Source organism: Eretmochelys imbricata, chromosome 22, assembly GCF_965152235.1.
Source record: "Eretmochelys imbricata isolate rEreImb1 chromosome 22, rEreImb1.hap1, whole genome shotgun sequence".
In the NCBI taxonomy this organism is placed as follows: domain Eukaryota; kingdom Metazoa; phylum Chordata; order Testudines; family Cheloniidae; genus Eretmochelys; species Eretmochelys imbricata.
Window position 1 is genome coordinate 525,268 of NC_135593.1, and position 18,101 is coordinate 543,368.

At 52.0% G+C, this 18,101-nt stretch overlaps 1 protein-coding gene across 1 annotated transcript; it reads left to right on the top strand.

Annotated features, from left to right (window-relative positions):
* The first annotated feature begins 577 nt into the window (after positions 1-577).
* On the top strand, positions 578-16,724 carry LOC144278465 (zinc finger protein RFP-like). Its single transcript, XM_077839775.1, is given in 8 exon segments — positions 578-994; positions 2,150-2,245; positions 3,101-3,331; positions 3,641-3,663; positions 4,808-4,923; positions 11,823-11,882; positions 16,161-16,364; positions 16,367-16,724. Coding segments are annotated over 8 exon segments (1,431 nt in total). The 3' UTR covers positions 16,651-16,724.
* The last annotated feature ends 1,377 nt before the right edge of the window (positions 16,725-18,101 follow it).

The following is an 18,101-nucleotide window of genomic DNA, read 5'->3' on the forward strand; positions in this document are numbered from 1 at the left end:
CTACGTTAAAACTTTCTTGTACATTATGAGGGCTGTAGGCATAAGGGCTCTGCTTAGATAGAAGTTGCCAGCGTCTCACCTAATCACAAGCTTCCAGGAGCTTGGGGTTCTAACAAACACATCAACTGTCATGAAGCTCATGAAAAAATCCTGAAGGTTGGCAACACTGCAAGGCCCTTTTACCCTGAACCAGAACAGTCTTAGCATGCATGAGAATCAGTCCTTGGAAACACTCCAACTTAACCAAGTTTTTAGCCTGTGAATTTAACAATTTCCTTCCTTAAACACACAGACCCTGCTTCTGCAAGCTCACCATCACAGGTGGACATTGGTGTCTTTGTGAAGCCCCAGTGACCCTCCACACCAGCACAGGGGGCGCTGGTTGCAGCACCAGAGCCCTAGTGGTTCATTTTTCAGAAAAGCCTCTGGGGCTATAATGTTACCAGCTGGCACCTTCCAGCTCACCAAACTGCATGAGTCAGTGCCAGGTAGGGAAACACCCAGTTGTTTTTGCAGGAGGGGCATATTTCTGAGCTCAGGAAAGTGAAACTTACACTTACATTGTCCAGAGGGAGCCATGGCCGCAGAGAACCCCATGGAAAGTCTCCAGGAGGAAGCTAGTTGTCCCATCTGTCTGGAATATTTTCAAGACCCAGTGATTATAGACTGTGGGCACAATTTCTGCCGAGGCTGCATCAGCCGGTGCTGGGAGGGATCTGACTCGGAAGTATCCTGCCCTCAGTGCAGAGAAACTGCTCAGCAGAGAAACCTCAGGCCAAACAGGCAGCTGGCAAATGTTGTAGAAATAGCCAAACAGCTGAGTTTCCAGGCAGGAACAGGGTCAGGAAGGGATAGTGTGTGTGATGAGCACCAGGAGCCTCTCAAACTGTTCTGTGAAGAGGACCAAACCCCCATCTGTGTGGTGTGTGACAGATCCCAGGCTCACAGAGCTCACGCTGTGGTTCCCATAGAGGAGGCTGCCCAGGAATACAAGGTAGGGAACTTCTCTCCAGCCTAATGGGAAATAATTTTGAATGTTAGTTGCAGGTTCATTTAATCACAAGTTGCCAGTCACACATATTCTCTCTCTCCTACAGCTATTGATGTATCTGCATCATTCAGCTCTGTGAAGAAAAGAAATGTATGAAAAATTATATAGCAACTCCTTAATAAAGGCCTCAGGCCCAGCAGGGAGATGAGGTTTCCCACTGGGATTCTGAATTCCTGTGTTCCTCCGTAAGGGATTAAATTCAGATGCCAGCCTGCATTAGAGGAGGTCACTGTGCTAAACCCTGTGTGGACCCCAAGCAGCTTGAGTCCACACACAAAAGGGCTCCAGACAGCGTAGGTCCATGCCGAACACCATGGGCATTAGCCTGGGTTGCCGCAAAACTAACCTGGGAAGAGCTGTCCTGTGCCAGTCTGAACTGTTTTATTGTGTATGTGGGCAAGGACCAGCCAGAGTGGTTCCATTAGTCCTACAGTGCAGCCTTTTGAAATCTTCCAGAATCCACTGCTTCTGGACACTTTTCCAGGGACGCTGGGGTAACTACACAGCGGGCATTGCCACTGAAAGGGTTTAGAACAGCACTAAGTCAAACTCCAGCCATTCTTAACACTAATCAGCATCTCTAGTAGGGTTTGCTTTAGTGCTTAAGCAAGTTCTGCCCAACTAGTATGCTCCCCAGGGGTTCAGGGCTGAAGTTCAATGGTCCTGGTAGTTCCTGTTGTTTGTATCACAAAGTAAGCTAAACCTTCTCAAAAATAGATTTATTTGTTCCCCACCATGGCCCATTAACACCTAATATCCCAGGACCAACACAAATACAACACTGCATATAACACCTGGGATTTGTATCATTTTGTGAGTTAAACCTTCTCAAAAACAGGTTAATTGATTCACCATCATGTGACTCGTTTCTTGCTCATTTAATTCTATGGAGAAAGGGGACAAATAATTCAAAACAGTCTCAATATAAAACACTCCCTGTCTCTGTTAATGAGGTTTCATTTCCTTGGTGTTCCTGATGTCATAAACCTGGTAGGGTTGACAGTCACCTACAGAGTCTTCGGTTTGACATGGAAACCCCCCACCCCACCCCAAGCACTCTCAAAATGAAACCTCCCAACATCATTTCTGTTTCTTCAGGAAAAGATTCAGGCCCATTTGGAGATTCTGAAGGAAGAGAGAGAAAAGCTTCTGAGATTTAAAGTGACTGGAGAGGGGAAAAGCCTGGAGTATCTGGTAGGTGCCCATTGTTATTAACTTGCAGGGACTTGCAGTGGGCCATCTGTTAGGAATCTGGTCTTGGGACCCCCCACCCATGGCTTTTCCCAGCAGCCTGGGCTCCCTGGGCCTCTCTTACCCTGGCCGGGCTCCAGCTTCCAGCCTGGCCGGGGGGCTGGACCTCGGCGAGAAGAGGAGGGGGAGAGGGCTGGGTCCGTGGTGAAAAGTGGATGGGCCAGGCCCCTTGGCTTCCCTTTTCAGGTGCACCTGGTAGGACATCTGTTTGTAGGCAGCTTCCTCCATGGACTTGAGGAATGTGGGCTTTGTGTTTCTTCATGAGCATGGATGTCTGTGTTAGAGTCCTGTGTCTTCGCACACCTACACAAACCGGCCCTGAGAAATCCTCTCTCAGGAGCAGGACCACATCGTATTCTGTAGAATCTAAGCTTCCATTCCAATTAATGAGTTAATTTCTAGCCCTTGTGTCTTTCACAAAACTCCTCCCAAGGTGAGCAGACTATGTCTCGTGCAGTGCTGTCTGCCTGAGTCTGCAGACATTTCTTGCATTGTTAATTATTTCTCTCCCCTCGCATCTCTGTTAATGTAGTGCTCAGTCCTGCTGGCTGCTGCTCTGGGTCTGGCTTAACACAGTGTGCTGACTATGTCAGACATAGAAACATCCCATGATAAAATATTAGGGACAAATGGGAAAGTGGTAGAAAATCCTCTCCCTACTAAGGACAGGGTATAATCATGTGTTAGACATCACAGAATTTTCAAAGAAATTCTCTCTCCTGCACAGTCAGCACTCCATGAACGGACCCTAGACTCTCTCTCTAACCCTTACCTGTCCTTTCTTTTAAAAAAAAATAGATACAGACACAAAACAAGAGGCAGAAGGTTGTATCTGAATTTCAGCAACTGTGGCAGTTTCTAGAAGAAGAAGAGCAACTCCTGCTGGCCCAGCTGGAAAATCTGGAAAAGGCGATTGTGAAGATACAGAATGACAATGTCACTAAAATGTCTGAGGAGATTTTCCGTCTCAGCAACTTGATCAGTGAGCTGGAGGGGAAGTGTCAGAAGCCAGCAAGTGAATTCCTGCAGGTGAGACTGAGTTATAAACATCCCTGATCCAAACACAGGGACAGGACAGCTCCTGAATCATGGGCACTGGAGACCAGCAGTCAGAGTTCACAGTGTAATTCAGTGTGTGCATTCCTGAAATGTGAATTATTGTTTCTCTTTGAAGAATTACAGACTCATTTATATTAGAGATGACATTAACTCAGCAAATCCATGGCCCTAGGGCCAAGGCAGGGCCTCTCTTTCCCATATCTGCAAAATCCCTTCTCTGGGATCCCCAGTGGGCAGCATTTGGGACTAAAATTGTTTTTCTGTCTCTTTCCTCTCTAGGATGTCAGAAGCACCTTGAGCAAGTATGTGGCTCTATTTCACTTCCCCTCATTCTTCACGACGCTGTGAAAGGGCTTGGAGAGTGTATTGACTCTACATTTACCCCTTTTTCCAGATCATTTATGTATATGTTGAATAGGACTGGTCCCAGTACAGACCCCTGGGGAACACCACTATTTATCTCTCTCCATTCTGAAAACTGATAATTTGTTCCTACCTTTTGTTTCCTGTCTTTTAATCAGTTACTAATCCATGAGAGGACCTTCCGTCTTATCCCATGACAGCTTACTTTGCTTAAGAGCCTGTAGTGAGGGATCTTATCAAAGGCTTTCTGAAAATCTAAGTACACTATATCCACTGGATCCCCCTTATCCACATGTTTGTTGACCCCCTCAAAGAATTTTAGTAGATTGGTGACGCATAATTTCCCTTTACAAAAACCATGTTGACTCTTCCCCAACAAATCATGTTCATCTATGTATCTGATAATTCTGTTCTTTACTATAGTTCCCCAGGGCACTGCAGCAAAATATATGGGGCAAGGTCACATTCTGAATGTAATTCCCATTTATGCATTTAATCCTCACCCTTTTACACAGGACTCTTGAATTATCTATTCAGTGGGAAAGACTGGCCTACAGTATTTCCTAGAGATATTACATCCCTGGGGAATTGGCTGCCTCAGAACCCTGAGGATCAATATGGGCCTTTCAGCTCAAGGCACTGGTTACAATCAAGCCCTGGACAGCAGGAATCAAGAGCCTTTACCACCTCAGGACTGTTTGGAGACCTGTGTGGAAGGAACTGGTGGGGGCGGGGGCCCCTGAGGTTTCAATCTAGTTCCTGAAAGAACGATCCGATAGCACTGTGCGCATGAAATAGGGGAACATACTAGTATTAGTGCATGGAGGCGAAGGAGTGAATTGGTCATGAAAACATGATTCCCCTTTGATGTACAGATCTGCTCTGTCCAGGCTAGAGATGAAGAATATTAATGGGGCCTTTAGGGAAAGGTTGCACTGCCATGGCCAGTGCTGTGCCTGCTCTGAGACTGGGAGAAGTGGAGGAATTCTAACTCCAGGCCCATAAGAGCAGCAACTTCCACTAGCAAGGAATTATAATGAGTCACTAAAAGAAACATAATATCATGAAATTCTTCCTCTCCAGGTGCGAGAAGGGGAAGTTCCTCCAGCCAGTGGAGATTTCTCCTGAGCTGGAAAAGAGACTCAGTGATTTCTCCCAGCGAAATATTGCTCTAACGGAGATTCTGTGGAAGTTCAAAGGTACTGAGAAGGGATCTAGGAAAGGAAACCAGGGTGTGTCTCTGGGACTATGGGTGGAGATGGGCTCTGGGCAACTGGTTCAATTAGATTATGTACCTATTTAATAAAAAGTAGAAAGCAGACAAACTGCGCAGATGAAGTAAGGGCCCAGGTGCCAGGATCTTTCACATTATTTCACTCTGTGAACTTTGGTACAATCATTAAGGTAAAAATGTACAAAATTTGGGGTACCTCAGTTTCACTCTTCCAACTACAGAACTACAGGGCATGTGCTCCAGAGCTGTTTAGCAGCCCCACATGCAGCTGGAGTCCGTAGGATCTGCAGGTGCCCATTACCAAGGAACTCCGGGCCCCAGGTGCCTAAGGCCTTGTCTATCTACACTACAGAGTTTTGTCGATTCCAGTTACGCCAACAAACAGCCACTGCTATAATTAAACCACTGTTGCATGTCCACACTGTGCTCCTTGTGTCGGCAAAGCACATCCACAATAGTAGCTTTGCATTGACACAGACAGCAGGGCACTCTGGGTAGCTATCCCACTGTGCCCCTGGCCAGAAGGTGCTTTGTGAAGGGTTTGCAATGCCTCATGCAGGCAGGTAGAGAGTCACATGATGAAGGTTTCTCAATCTCATTGTTCCATGGGCATCCTACTATATGGCCAGCTATTTTTCAACTGCCCTGGCAACCTGCACCCCAGCCATCACTGTCAGAAAGCATGGATACTACCCTGCTGTTCAGTATTGTGCTGTGCTGTGTATTGTGCTTGTATTGAACACAAGGCTATAGGAGGAGCCCAATGGGGGGCTATTTGGCTGGAGGATGCCTTGAAGGAGCATTTTAACACTGAGCCACAGTAACATTTGTTGCTGTAGTGTGCTGAACCTGGCATTGTTTCTTTGCACTGTGCTATGAACCTTGTAATGATTTCTGTGTGTGCCTGAAAAGTTACACATCTTAGATCACTTTTTAGAGTAACGCTTGATAATATGATCAAACTGACACTGCTGAATAGTAATTAGGGTTACCATACGTCCGTATTTTCCTGGACATGTCCAGCTTTTTGGTTCTTAAATCACCATCTGGGAGGAATTTTTAAATATCTAAAAACGTCTGGGATTTTGCCACATCGGTTGGGACACCCTTTGTCCCGATATTGGGGACCGCTCACCTCACCACACACACCAAAGTCCCGGGGCTGGTGGCGCTTCCTGGGGCAGCTCCCGGCACCTGCCCGCTGGCAGGAGCCTGCAGTGTGGGCGGCCCCTAGGCACAGAGGCGGAGGTGGTCTCCGCGTGCTGCCTCCTGCCCAACCAGAGCTGCGGGGGCAGGGCTTGCAGGTGCCGGCAGCGGGCAGCGAGCCCTCCGCCCCCACCCTGACCCGACCTGACCCGAACCTAGGAGCCAGAGGGACCTTCCGGATGCTTCCTGGGAGCCGCCCCAGGTAAGCACCGCTGGGACTCCCCACCTCGCCCCCCGGAAGGTGCCTCTGGCTCTCAGGGTCGGGTCGAGTCAGGGGTGGGGGGGCGGAGGGCTCTCTGTGTGCTGCCGGCACCTGTAAGCCCCACTCCATGGCTACGGCAGCTCCCATTGGTGCTTTTCTTTGGTGCTGGCCAATGGGAGCCACGGAGCTCACGCTTGTGGCGGGTGCAGCACGTGGAGACCCCTTGGCTGCCCCTGATCCTAGGAGCCAGAGCGACCTGCGGCAGGAGGGGTGAGTAGGCGAGTGGGGCATGGTGGTGAAGAGGCGAGCGGCGAGGGAGCCAGTGGCTGGCTGGTGGGCGGGTGAGGAGGCAAGTGGCAGGCGGGGAGGGTGAAGAGGCGAGCGGCGAGCCAGCGGTGGGCAGTGAAGAGGCGAGCGGCGAGGGAGCCAGCAGCGGGGGGGTCCAATGGGGCAGAGAGGGGGCAGAGTCGAGGACTTTGGGGAAGGGGTTGAAATGGGGACGGGGAAGAGGTGGAGTTGGGGTGGGGGCAGGTGGGGCGAGCAAATACCCCTTTCCCCCCCCCATAGTGTCCTCTTTTTTGAATATTCAAATATGGTAACCCTAACAGTAATAGAAGAAGCCCACAGAAGTGTGTGTTTGTGTGGGGGAAGCATGTGTGACAGGGTGTGGGTGGGTGTGTGTGTGTGTGTGTGTGTGTGTGTGTGTGAGAGAGAGAGAGAGCATGTGTTGGCGGAGCGTGTGAGAGACTGTGTGTGTGGGGAGTGTGTATGTGAGAAAGAGAGACAAATTGTGTATGGGGGACTTCCTGGGGCTTTGAAAGGGGAGGGACACATGTCTACATAGCTGGATGAATGGCAGCAGATTTCCAAACAGTGAGCAGAGCGGTCATGGTGGGCATTGCGAGATACCTTCCGGAGCCAGTTACAGCAACGTAACAAACACAGTGTCTACACTGACACTTTGTTGATCTAACTTTGCTGCAAAAATCTCTATGCCTCCCATTGCGGTGGTTATATTTTGTCAGTAAAGCAGGAGAGTTTTGTCACCAAGAGGTGCATTGTAGTGTGTACACCTCCACTGTTGTGTCAACGAAAGCTGCCTTTTGCCGACAAAACGATGTAGACAAGGCCTAAAGGTTGGCACCAAAATGTAAACCCTCAATGTAAGGCCACTTTTGAAATGTGGACCCAGCTCACCATTGTGCTCTGGCCCCGTGTGGCAGCTTGTGTGGGCCAAAGGGGCTGTAGGGAAGGTGTAAACCCAGGAGAATCCTCCCAGCACAGGAGCCTCTTGTGCCTCCAGCTCCTCCACAGCAGCTGCAGGCTCAAGGAGTGTCCCGGGAAAGCAGGGAACAGAGGGGAGCTGTCGAGGGCTGGGCAGAGGAGGAAGGGGTGGAGCAGGCTCAAGGAGTGTCCCGGGAAAGCAGGGAATAGAGGGGAGTTGTTGAGGGCTGGGCAGAGGAGGAAGGGGTGGAGCAGGCTCAAGGAGTGTCCCGGGAAAGCAGGGAACAGAGGGGAGCTGTCGAGGGCTGGGCAGAGGAGGAAGGGGTGGAGCAGGCTCAAGGAGTGTCCCGGGAAAGCAGGGAACAGAGGGGAGTTGTTGAGGGCTGGGCAGAGGAGGAAGGGGTGGAGCAGGCTCAAGGAGTGTCCCGGGAAAGCAGGGAACAGAGGGGAGTTGTCGAGGGCTGGGCAGAGGAGGAAGGGGTGGAGCAGGCTCAAGGAGTGTCCCGGGAAAGCAGGGAACAGAGGGGAGTTGTCGAGGGCTGGGCAGAGGAGGAAGGGGTGGAGCAGGCTCAAGGAGTGTCCCGGGAAAGCAGGGAATAGAGGGGAGCTGTCGAGGGCTGGGCAGAGGAGGAAGGGGTGGAGCAGGCTCAAGGAGTGTCCCGGGAAAGCAGGGAACAGAGGGGAGCTGTCGAGGGCTGGGCAGAGGAGGAAGGGGTGGAGCAGGCTCAAGGAGTGCCCCGGGAAAGCAGGGAATAGAGGGGAGTTGTCGAGGGCTGGGCAGAGGAGGAAGGGGTGGAGCAGGCTCAAGGAGTGTCCCGGGAAAGCAGGGAACAGAGGGGAGCTGTCGAGGGCTGGGCAGAGGAGGAAGGGGTGGAGCAGGCTCAAGGAGTGTCCCGGGAAAGCAGGGAACAGAGGGGAGTTGTCGAGGGCTGGGCAGAGGAGGAAGGGGTGGAGCAGGCTCAAGGAGTGTCCCGGGAAAGCAGGGAACAGAGGGGAGCTGTCGAGGGCTGGGCAGAGGAGGAAGGGGTGGAGCAGGCTCAAGGAGTGTCCCGGGAAAGCAGGGAACAGAGGGGAGTTGTCGAGGGCTGGGCAGAGGAGGAAGGGGTGGAGCAGGCTCAAGGAGTGCCCCGGGAAAGCAGGGAACAGAGGGGAGTTGTTGAGGGCTGGGCAGAGGAGGAAGGGGTGGAGCAGGCTCAAGGAGTGTCCCGGGAAAGCAGGGAACAGAGGGGAGTTGTCGAGGGCTGGGCAGAGGAGGAAGGGGTGGAGCAGGCTCAAGGAGTGTCCCGGGAAAGCAGGGAACAGAGGGGAGCTGTCGAGGGCTGGGCAGAGGAGGAAGGGGTGGAGCAGGCTCAAGGAGTGCCCCGGGAAAGCAGGGAACAGAGGGGAGTTGTTGAGGGCTGGGCAGAGGAGGAAGGGGTGGAGCAGGCTCAAGGAGTGTCCCGGGAAAGCAGGGAACAGAGGGGAGTTGTCGAGGGCTGGGCAGAGGAGGAAGGGGTGGAGCAGGCTCAAGGAGTGTCCCGGGAAAGCAGGGAACAGAGGGGAGCTGTCGAGGGCTGGGCAGAGGAGGAAGGGGTGGAGCAGGCTCAAGGAGTGTCCCGGGAAAGCAGGGAACAGAGGGGAGCTGTCGAGGGCTGGGCAGAGGAGGAAGGGGTGGAGCAGGCTCAAGGAGTGTCCCGGGAAAGCAGGGAATAGAGGGGAGTTGTTGAGGGCTGGGCAGAGGAGGAAGGGGTGGAGCAGGCTCAAGGAGTGTCCCGGGAAAGCAGGGAACAGAGGGGAGTTGCTGAGGGCTGGGCAGAGGAGGAAGGGGTGGAGCAGGCTCAAGGAGTGTCCCGGGAAAGCAGGGAACAGAGGGGAGTTGTCGAGGGCTGGGCAGAGGAGGAAGGGGTGGAGCAGGCTCAAGGAGTGTCCCGGGAAAGCAGGGAACAGAGGGGAGTTGTCGAGGGCTGGGCAGAGGAGGAAGGGGTGGAGCAGGCTCAAGGAGTGTCCCGGGAAAGCAGGGAACAGAGGGGAGTTGTCGAGGGCTGGGCAGAGGAGGAAGGGGTGGAGCAGGCTCAAGGAGTGTCCCGGGAAAGCAGGGAACAGAGGGGAGCTGTCGAGGGCTGGGCAGAGGAGGAAGGGGTGGAGCAGGCTCAAGGAGTGTCCCGGGAAAGCAGGGAATAGAGGGGAGCTGTCGAGGGCTGGGCAGAGGAGGAAGGGGTGGAGCAGGCTCAAGGAGTGTCCCGGGAAAGCAGGGAATAGAGGGGAGCTGTCGAGGGCTGGGCAGAGGAGGAAGGGGTGGAGCAGGCTCAAGGAGTGTCCCGGGAAAGCAGGGAACAGAGGGGAGCTGTCGAGGGCTGGGCAGAGGAGGAAGGGGTGGAGCAGGCTCAAGGAGTGTCCCGGGAAAGCAGGGAACAGAGGGGAGCTGTCGAGGGCTGGGCAGAGGAGGAAGGGGTGGAGCAGGCTCAAGGAGTGTCCCGGGAAAGCAGGGAACAGAGGGGAGCTGTCGAGGGCTGGGCAGAGGAGGAAGGGGTGGAGCAGGCTCAAGGAGTGTCCCGGGAAAGCAGGGAATAGAGGGGAGTTGTTGAGGGCTGGGCAGAGGAGGAAGGGGTGGAGCAGGCTCAAGGAGTGTCCCGGGAAAGCAGGGAATAGAGGGGAGTTGTCGAGGGCTGGGCAGAGGAGGAAGGGGTGGAGCAGGCTCAAGGAGTGTCCCGGGAAAGCAGGGAACAGAGGGGAGTTGTCGAGGGCTGGGCAGAGGAGGAAGGGGTGGAGCAGGCTCAAGGAGTGTCCCGGGAAAGCAGGGAATAGAGGGGAGCTGTCGAGGGCTGGGCAGAGGAGGAAGGGGTGGAGCAGGCTCAAGGAGTGTCCCGGGAAAGCAGGGAATAGAGGGGAGTTGTCGAGGGCTGGGCAGAGGAGGAAGGGGTGGAGCAGGCTCAAGGAGTGTCCCGGGAAAGCAGGGAATAGAGGGGAGCTGTCGAGGGCTGGGCAGAGGAGGAAGGGGTGGAGCAGGCTCAAGGAGTGTCCCGGGAAAGCAGGGAACAGAGGGGAGCTGTCGAGGGCTGGGCAGAGGAGGAAGGGGTGGAGCAGGCTCAAGGAGTGTCCCGGGAAAGCAGGGAACAGAGGGGAGCTGTCGAGGGCTGGGCAGAGGAGGAAGGGGTGGAGCAGGCTCAAGGAGTGTCCCGGGAAAGCAGGGAACAGAGGGGAGCTGTCGAGGGCTGGGCAGAGGAGGAAGGGGTGGAGCAGGCTCAAGGAGTGTCCCGGGAAAGCAGGGAATAGAGGGGAGTTGTTGAGGGCTGGGCAGAGGAGGAAGGGGTGGAGCAGGCTCAAGGAGTGTCCCGGGAAAGCAGGGAATAGAGGGGAGCTGTCGAGGGCTGGGCAGAGGAGGAAGGGGTGGAGCAGGCTCAAGGAGTGTCCCGGGAAAGCAGGGAATAGAGGGGAGCTGTCGAGGGCTGGGCAGAGGAGGAAGGGGTGGAGCAGGAATAATGGGGTGTGGCCAGGGTAAAGCTGTGCCTTTGACACTGCCTCAGGGAGAAGTCATCTAGGGGCCACTGGACCAGAGGTGCAACTCAGGCTGGACCTCCGGACTTCCGCAGCCTGTGCCAATGTCTGCACTGACCCCAGCAGCTACTGAATAGGAGAACCACAAACTGTTTCCCCCGTCCCTTTACCAGTGCAGGGGTGAATGAGGCCCACTGAGCCAATTCTCTCCCTGACTCAGTTTCCGCATTTATGAAATAATTTTAATATTATTTGTATTTCAGTCTATGCAGAATGAAAGCCCCATTGTGCTGAGCTCTGTACATATACTGAGTAAATAGACCCAAAGAGCTCACAATTCAGGCTCCTCATCCTGAAAAGTCTCAGCATCCCACTGATGTGAAAGAGGCCAATGTTTGTAAAGTTACATTAATGCTAAAATCTTTGCAGGATCTGGCCTGGCTTATGACAAAATGCAAAAGGAGAATGAGAAATCAGCTGGGTTTGGAGGATGAGGGAACAGAAAATCTGTCTTCCACATAGTGTCTCTTTGAGTGGTTCTGAGGCTTCATGGATATTGGTTCTGTTGATTTGAGACGCTTGAATGAAAGAGAAAATAGGATGATTCATATTAGCCTTTGTTAAAAATCTGGGTGTGTCTCTGTCTCTCTTCAACTGTTTTTCTCTCTTAATTAAAATACAATTATGTCAATTAAGAGTGAGGATGTCACAAATATGACAGCATGAAATATCATCTATCTTATCCTTTCCCCCTCCAGACATTCTGCCATCTGAACTGGAGACAATAAGAGGGAAATCCTTAGGATCACACAGACCAGGTGAGACTTCAGGTGGAGATTATCATTAAATAAAGAGGAAAATCCCATGAAAACATTTTCATGAACTTCTAGATAAATGTCCAAACCAAACCAACACTGACCATGACACACACCCCTAAAAATAAAAATAAAAACAAAAACATGAAATACTAAAAGAAAAGGAGTACTTGTGGCATCTTAGAGACTAACCAATTTATTTGAGCATAAGCTTTCTGAGCTACAGCTCACTTCATTGGATGAAGTGAGCTGTAGCTCACGAAAGCTTATGCTCAAATAAATTGGTTAGTCTCTAAGGTGCCACAAGTACTCCTTTTCTTTTTGCGTATACAAACTAACACGGCTGCTACTCTGAAACATGAAATACTAAGAGCTCCCAAGCCGAAATCACACAAACAATCCTGATACCATCCTTAGTGTTGAGTCCCTGCACCCACTGACGAACAGAAACTCTCTCCCTGACCAACAAACACTCTGAGGCTAGGCCTACATAGCAATGTAAGCGTAAGGGATTTGAGTCAGCTGACCTCTTGTCAGGGAATCCTGGGCTTGAGCATCAACATTGCATTTTAACTCTAGGTTAAGAATTTTCTGCACTGGGGGGAAACTCGACTGCCAATCCTGTTTCCTAACTGTGGCCGTGCTATTGATGGGACGCGGGTGCCCGTAAGGAGCACATGAGTACATATGCCGCATAATTAGCTCATTTGGTGGCTGTCTCCATTTGAAAGGGCATTATACTGAATTACTGTCTAATCGGATAACTGGGTTCTCCAGCTCTAGGCTCGGTCACATTGGCAAAAAACATGCCCCTGTGCCTGTCCTAAGGATAATGAGGACATCAGTCTCCAGGGTGTCAAACTATTACAGTGAAACTTTTTGTAATTCTTAATTTTTCAAATAGGATGATCAATGAAGGTGAGGAGTTTTTGCTTGCTTGCTTGATTTTTTCAGTTTGTTTTGAAGTTTGACGTAAAATGAAGGTGTCAGAGGGAAGACACACACACATTCCAGTCTGGCTGCTGCTTGCTGCAAAGTGGCAAAATCCATCCCCAAGGCTTGGGATGCAGTGTGCTCCAGCAACCCTGGGGAATCCTTTATCCCTGCCATCACCACACCCCCAGACCTCTGGGATGCTGCGGAGAAGTTTTGGTGCTGGCTCCCACTGACCACCCTAATAGTGCATGCTGCCCAGGTGACCCTGCACCTGCAGCCCAAGAGAGGGCAGGAGGGCCTGGAGTAAGGGCCAGTGAGCAGAGCAGGGACCATAGCAGCTGCCCTGCAGGGAGAAGAAGTGACAGAGCTCTCGGCTCAGTATGGCTGAGGGAAGGATGACCCACCTCCTAACTTTGCTCCCTGCTCCAGGCAAGCTCCGTGCACCACCATGGAGGAGAAACTTCCACCACCACTGTGGGAGGAGCAGGAAGGGGGACCTCTCGGCCAGGTAGTAATGCTGTGTCTGGCATGCTGTGCTGGCTGCCTGTAGCACTGCTTCTCCGCCTCCAGGAACTATAGGATACACCCAGAAGACTTCCACACCCAAGTCAAGCCACGGATGCATGCACATAGGAAACCAATAGGGCTTGGACCCTGGGTTCCAGTTTAACATGGGCTCTCACCCTCCAGACCTGCAGGGTCCTGGGACTCTGGATCAGAGCCCTAGATTAGCATATTTGCAGTGTGGATGCAATGAGGGTTTGGCTTGAGCCCAGGCTCAGACCCAGGCTTAAACTGCTCTGTAGATACACTCTCCCTCACCAACACAGATATGTCATTAATGCTGACCCTGGCATTTCCATACATGTCCGTAAGCCCTTTAAATATTAAATTCAGATGGGTTGCCACCTTTTTTTCCTTTCCCCTATGTGAGGGGCTCGCTCCGATTGCTCTTCACCAGCATCCCATCTTTCTCTTCAGCTGGGCTGGGCTGAGATCTCCCATTTGAGTTGCTCTCTTTCTCCTCTCTTAGAGATATGGTCCCTCTGTGATGTTGCCACATCCTCCCTGCTCTCTGGGCTGGAGAAGGGGCCACTCTCTGGCCTGAGTGGATCATCCCCAATACCCATCCCCTTCTCTTCTCCCAGGCCAGGGAGAGAAGGACAGGCTCAGTATAGAGCTTCCCCCAGGTTTATGTCTATTACCTTCCTCCTCTAACTCCCCTCCCTGCAACTTCAGGTTCTCACCTTCCTCTCTAACCCTCAGAGGAGAAGCTCCAGCAGGAAAAGCAGGGAGATGCTATTTGCATGTACTGGGACATGGTGGATCTATGCCTTCCCAAAGCTAAAGGCCCGTCCCCTCAACTAAGGGGGAGAAACCATGAAGCCCAGGGAGCAATGGAGTATTTGGGACAATGAAAGAGAAACCAGGACAAGGAGAGAGGTCAGAAATTAAAAATGAGGGAGCCAGAAGGGGACACCAAGCAGAGAACCCCAGAGAGCATCCATCGCTCCTCAAAGGTGTCTAAGGAGTCAGTGAACACTGCCCAGGGGAACGGTGCCTGGAGACATGATTTTAAAAGGGAATGGATATACATGCCACAGTCTCAGAGCACTTCTCCCTCCCTTCAGATTTGTCCTCCTGCAGTGATGTGTGGCCATCTTGGCCATCACCAGGAGGAGATTAATAAGAAGGTCTTGCCACTTTCCGAAGTCACAAATGGGGTGTGTATACATCAGGAGGTGCAGGGAATATTGCAGCCAGAACTTTAGTAAGAGGTTCAAAAAAAGCTGGAAAAGGGGCTGCAAGCTGACACACCACCTAATATCCCCAGTGGGCTGTGGAACAAAAGTGGAGTGCAGGCTGTCCCACCACAGTTCCTCATTTTCTCTCCTGTAGGTCCCACCATTTGGAGTCAGGATGGAACACAAAGGCAAGGAAGTGGATGGTGTGGAGCACGAGCATGTACAGATGTTCTCGGGGACTGGTACAGAGGTGAACCAGCTGGATGTCCTTCAGCCAATACAGGTGGCATGTCAAAGGTGGCTGGGGAGGCTTGTGGTGCAAGAGGCGATGATGAGTTACAGAGGGCCAGCTGTGAGGGATGGATGGGAAACGCCTTCTCACGGCACCTGGTTGAGGAAAGCAAGAGAAGCAAGAGGCTAGATTGTCCTCACCTTCTGGAACACAAAAGAGGGGACATGTAGGGTGGGCAGCCCCGTGCACTGGCTGAGCACTGTGGGCTCCATCCAGTCACTCTAGTTCTGAGTCTGGTTGTACCATCCAGGGCTATCCTCTAATGCACCAAGGGGGCTTCAACCACCTGCACACTAAGGTGTGGAAGAGTAGGGAGATGCAGCTGGGAAGGAGGGAAAAAGCAGCCACCACAGAAAGTCTCAGCAGCCAGGGGGACGAACTGCCAGGGCATCTCTGCTTATTCTCAGGCATTCAGGAGAGAGAAGCAACTCCCCAGGCTGGTGTTGTAAATCAGAGACGCTGTGCTCTAATCTCTGTGACCCTTTTCCCCTCCAGACTCTTTCCCACCTGAGCGAGAGCAGGGAAGGGAGGATCTCTGGGATCACACATCCAGGGTGAGCTTTGGGGGAGTTTTTCCTTCCATTAACAGAAAATGTCCATGAAAGCAACTTTCCCACACTGCAATAACCAGAGACACTTGCACTGCCCAGCCCTAAAGCCACCTTAATTGTGATCTGAGAATTTGTATTGACATTGACAAGCCTTTCCAATATTACCTTCAAGGTGGTCAGGAGAGAGAGCCTCCTGGTTGTCACACCCTTCCCCATTTCACCTGGGGGACAGACTGTTCCCCACGGCTCTTCTCCTTTGGGCAGGGCTGGGCTCTGCCATTGCAGCTGCTTTGTGGTTTGGGGAGATGGTGTCTCTCTAGTGCTGCCACCTGCAGACCTCCCTTCTCTCTGGGCTGGGAAGGGGCTGCCCCACCCATTGCCACCTCCTGCTTCCTGCTCACTGGCCTTGAGCTATTGGCTCTTCCCCTGTGCTGCGTCTTCATCTCTGCTCCCAGGCCTGGCAGTGGAGGATGCATTTATGGGAGGAGACTCCCTCTGGGGTTCAAAGTTGGTACCTGCCTCCTCAGGACTCTCCTAATTACAAGCTTTTGCTGCCTTCCTTGCCAAGTCTCTGTTGCTGGGAATGAACCAGCCCCAGCTGGGGAGCAGGGAGCTGCAGGCTCTATATTCAAATGAGAAAGTACAGAAGTGGATCCCATTACACAGGTTGAGGAACTGCCAAGCAGGGATGTTAGGGAGTGTGAGAAATGGTCCCAGATTCCCCCAGGGCTGAACTCTGATTCTCTCTCCCCCGTAGTGAATGTGATTCTGGATCCAGACACGGCTCATCCCCGACTCATCCTGTCTGAGGATCAGAAAAGTGTGAAATGGGGAGACACCAGGCAACATCTGCCGAACAATCCAGAGAGATTTGACTCCTGGGCCTGTGTGCTGGGCTCTGAGGGATTCACTTCAGGGATATATTGCTGGGATGTGGAGGTGGGGGACAGAGGATTCTGGGCTGTGGGAGGAAGGGAGAAGTCAGCTTTAACCCTGAAGTGGGGATCTGGGCTGTGCAGTGGTTGGGTCTGTTCCAGGCTCTCACCTCCCCTGCAACCATACTACCCCTGAGCCAGGTCCCCAGGAGGATCCAGGTTTGTCTGGATGGTGAATGGGGCCAAGTGACATTTTTCGATGCTGATAACAAGGCCCCAATCTTCACTTTCCCACTAGCCTCTGTCCCTGGGGAGAGAATCTACCCCTGGCTCTGGGTGGGGGCAGGATCCGAGCTCAGACTGTGTCCCTGAGACACAGGGGGTGGAATATTGCACTGAGGACCCTGAAATCAGCCTCTCTAGCCTTGGAAACTCCAGTCTTTATGACCCTGGAGGGTCCTTGGGGTCTCATGTCTGGACTGTGAAACCACAGAATGAAGCAAGTAATCAAGATGGAGAAGCCAATCTCATTGCCCAAGGAGCTATTTAGACTGTTTGTCGCTATCTTCTATGGTCCAGGAGGACTCTGGGGATCTTCAGTCAGACACTGTCACTAATACATGGGGGGAATTAAAAAATGGGCTTCCCTAGCCACAGTCATGCTAGTCTCTATGACCCTGGAGGACTCCCGTGTACCCAACCCTCTGGTTCCTTATTCCATCTCCTCCCCCTCCATCTCTGCAGCACCAGGGATTTTGGGAGGCGGGGGGGAGAGAGAAAGGGAGACCCATTGAAGCTGCAGGAGAAGCAGAGGGTCACAGCGGGGCAGGGAGGGATGTAGGGTTTTGGTGGGAGAAGTAATTGCTGGGCTGGGGGACAGGCAGATGTGGTGGCAGCAGGGATAGAGAATTAATTAATTGGGATTTGGGGTTTAGAGAGAAGCTGGAACCTCTACACCAGCTGGGAGCGTTTTGTACAAAACTCTTTAATCAGATCTCATTGGGCCCCCCCAGTGACAGCTCCTGCAACAGGGGCCAAAGTCACATTCCTCTGTAGATATGGGATGTCTCTATTTGTCACACAGATATAGGGGATAGGCAGGGGAAAATTAAAAACCAAGAGACAGACCAGAAACCATTATAGAATCTTCTTTAAAAATCTCTTTTTGGGGGGGGGGGGGGGCGCGAGCGGTGTGTCAATCTCATGATTTTCTGAGAATTAAGAACATAAGAATGGCCAGACTGGGTCAGACCAAAGGTCCATCTAGCCCAGTATCCTGTCTTACGGCAGTGGCCAATGCCAGGTGCTTCAGAGGGAATGAACACTGGAAGAAGCAGGGACAGAGTGGGTTTAACCAGAGGGAGCAGAGGAAGTAAGAATAAAGGGAGAGTCCTAGAAAAAGGGTGAAAAACAGAAATGGATAGAGTGAAAGGAAAACATTCTTGAGAGGGGAAACACCCAGGGGGAGCAAATGGGGAAGGGGTAAAATTGGGGGACAGAATGGAGACTATGAGAGAAAAATAATCAGTTAACAGTGACTAGAGGAGAATGGAGAAGTCAGAAATAAACCAGGGTGGGTAACAAAAGCTAAAAAAGATTATTAGCAAAAATGGATAGAATGAAAGTAAAGAGAGAAGGAAAGAGAGAGTGTGAGAGAGGGAGAGATGACTTATAAAATGTTACTGAAAGTGAAGCTGTAACTCTTTAATTTCATACATTAGTTCATGGACATTTGTGCCATTTTAGTTCCTCAAAAGAACTATGCTTCAATTTTTTGGACATTTTCCCATATGGTCTGGTTACTTGAAGATCTCAGCTGCTTT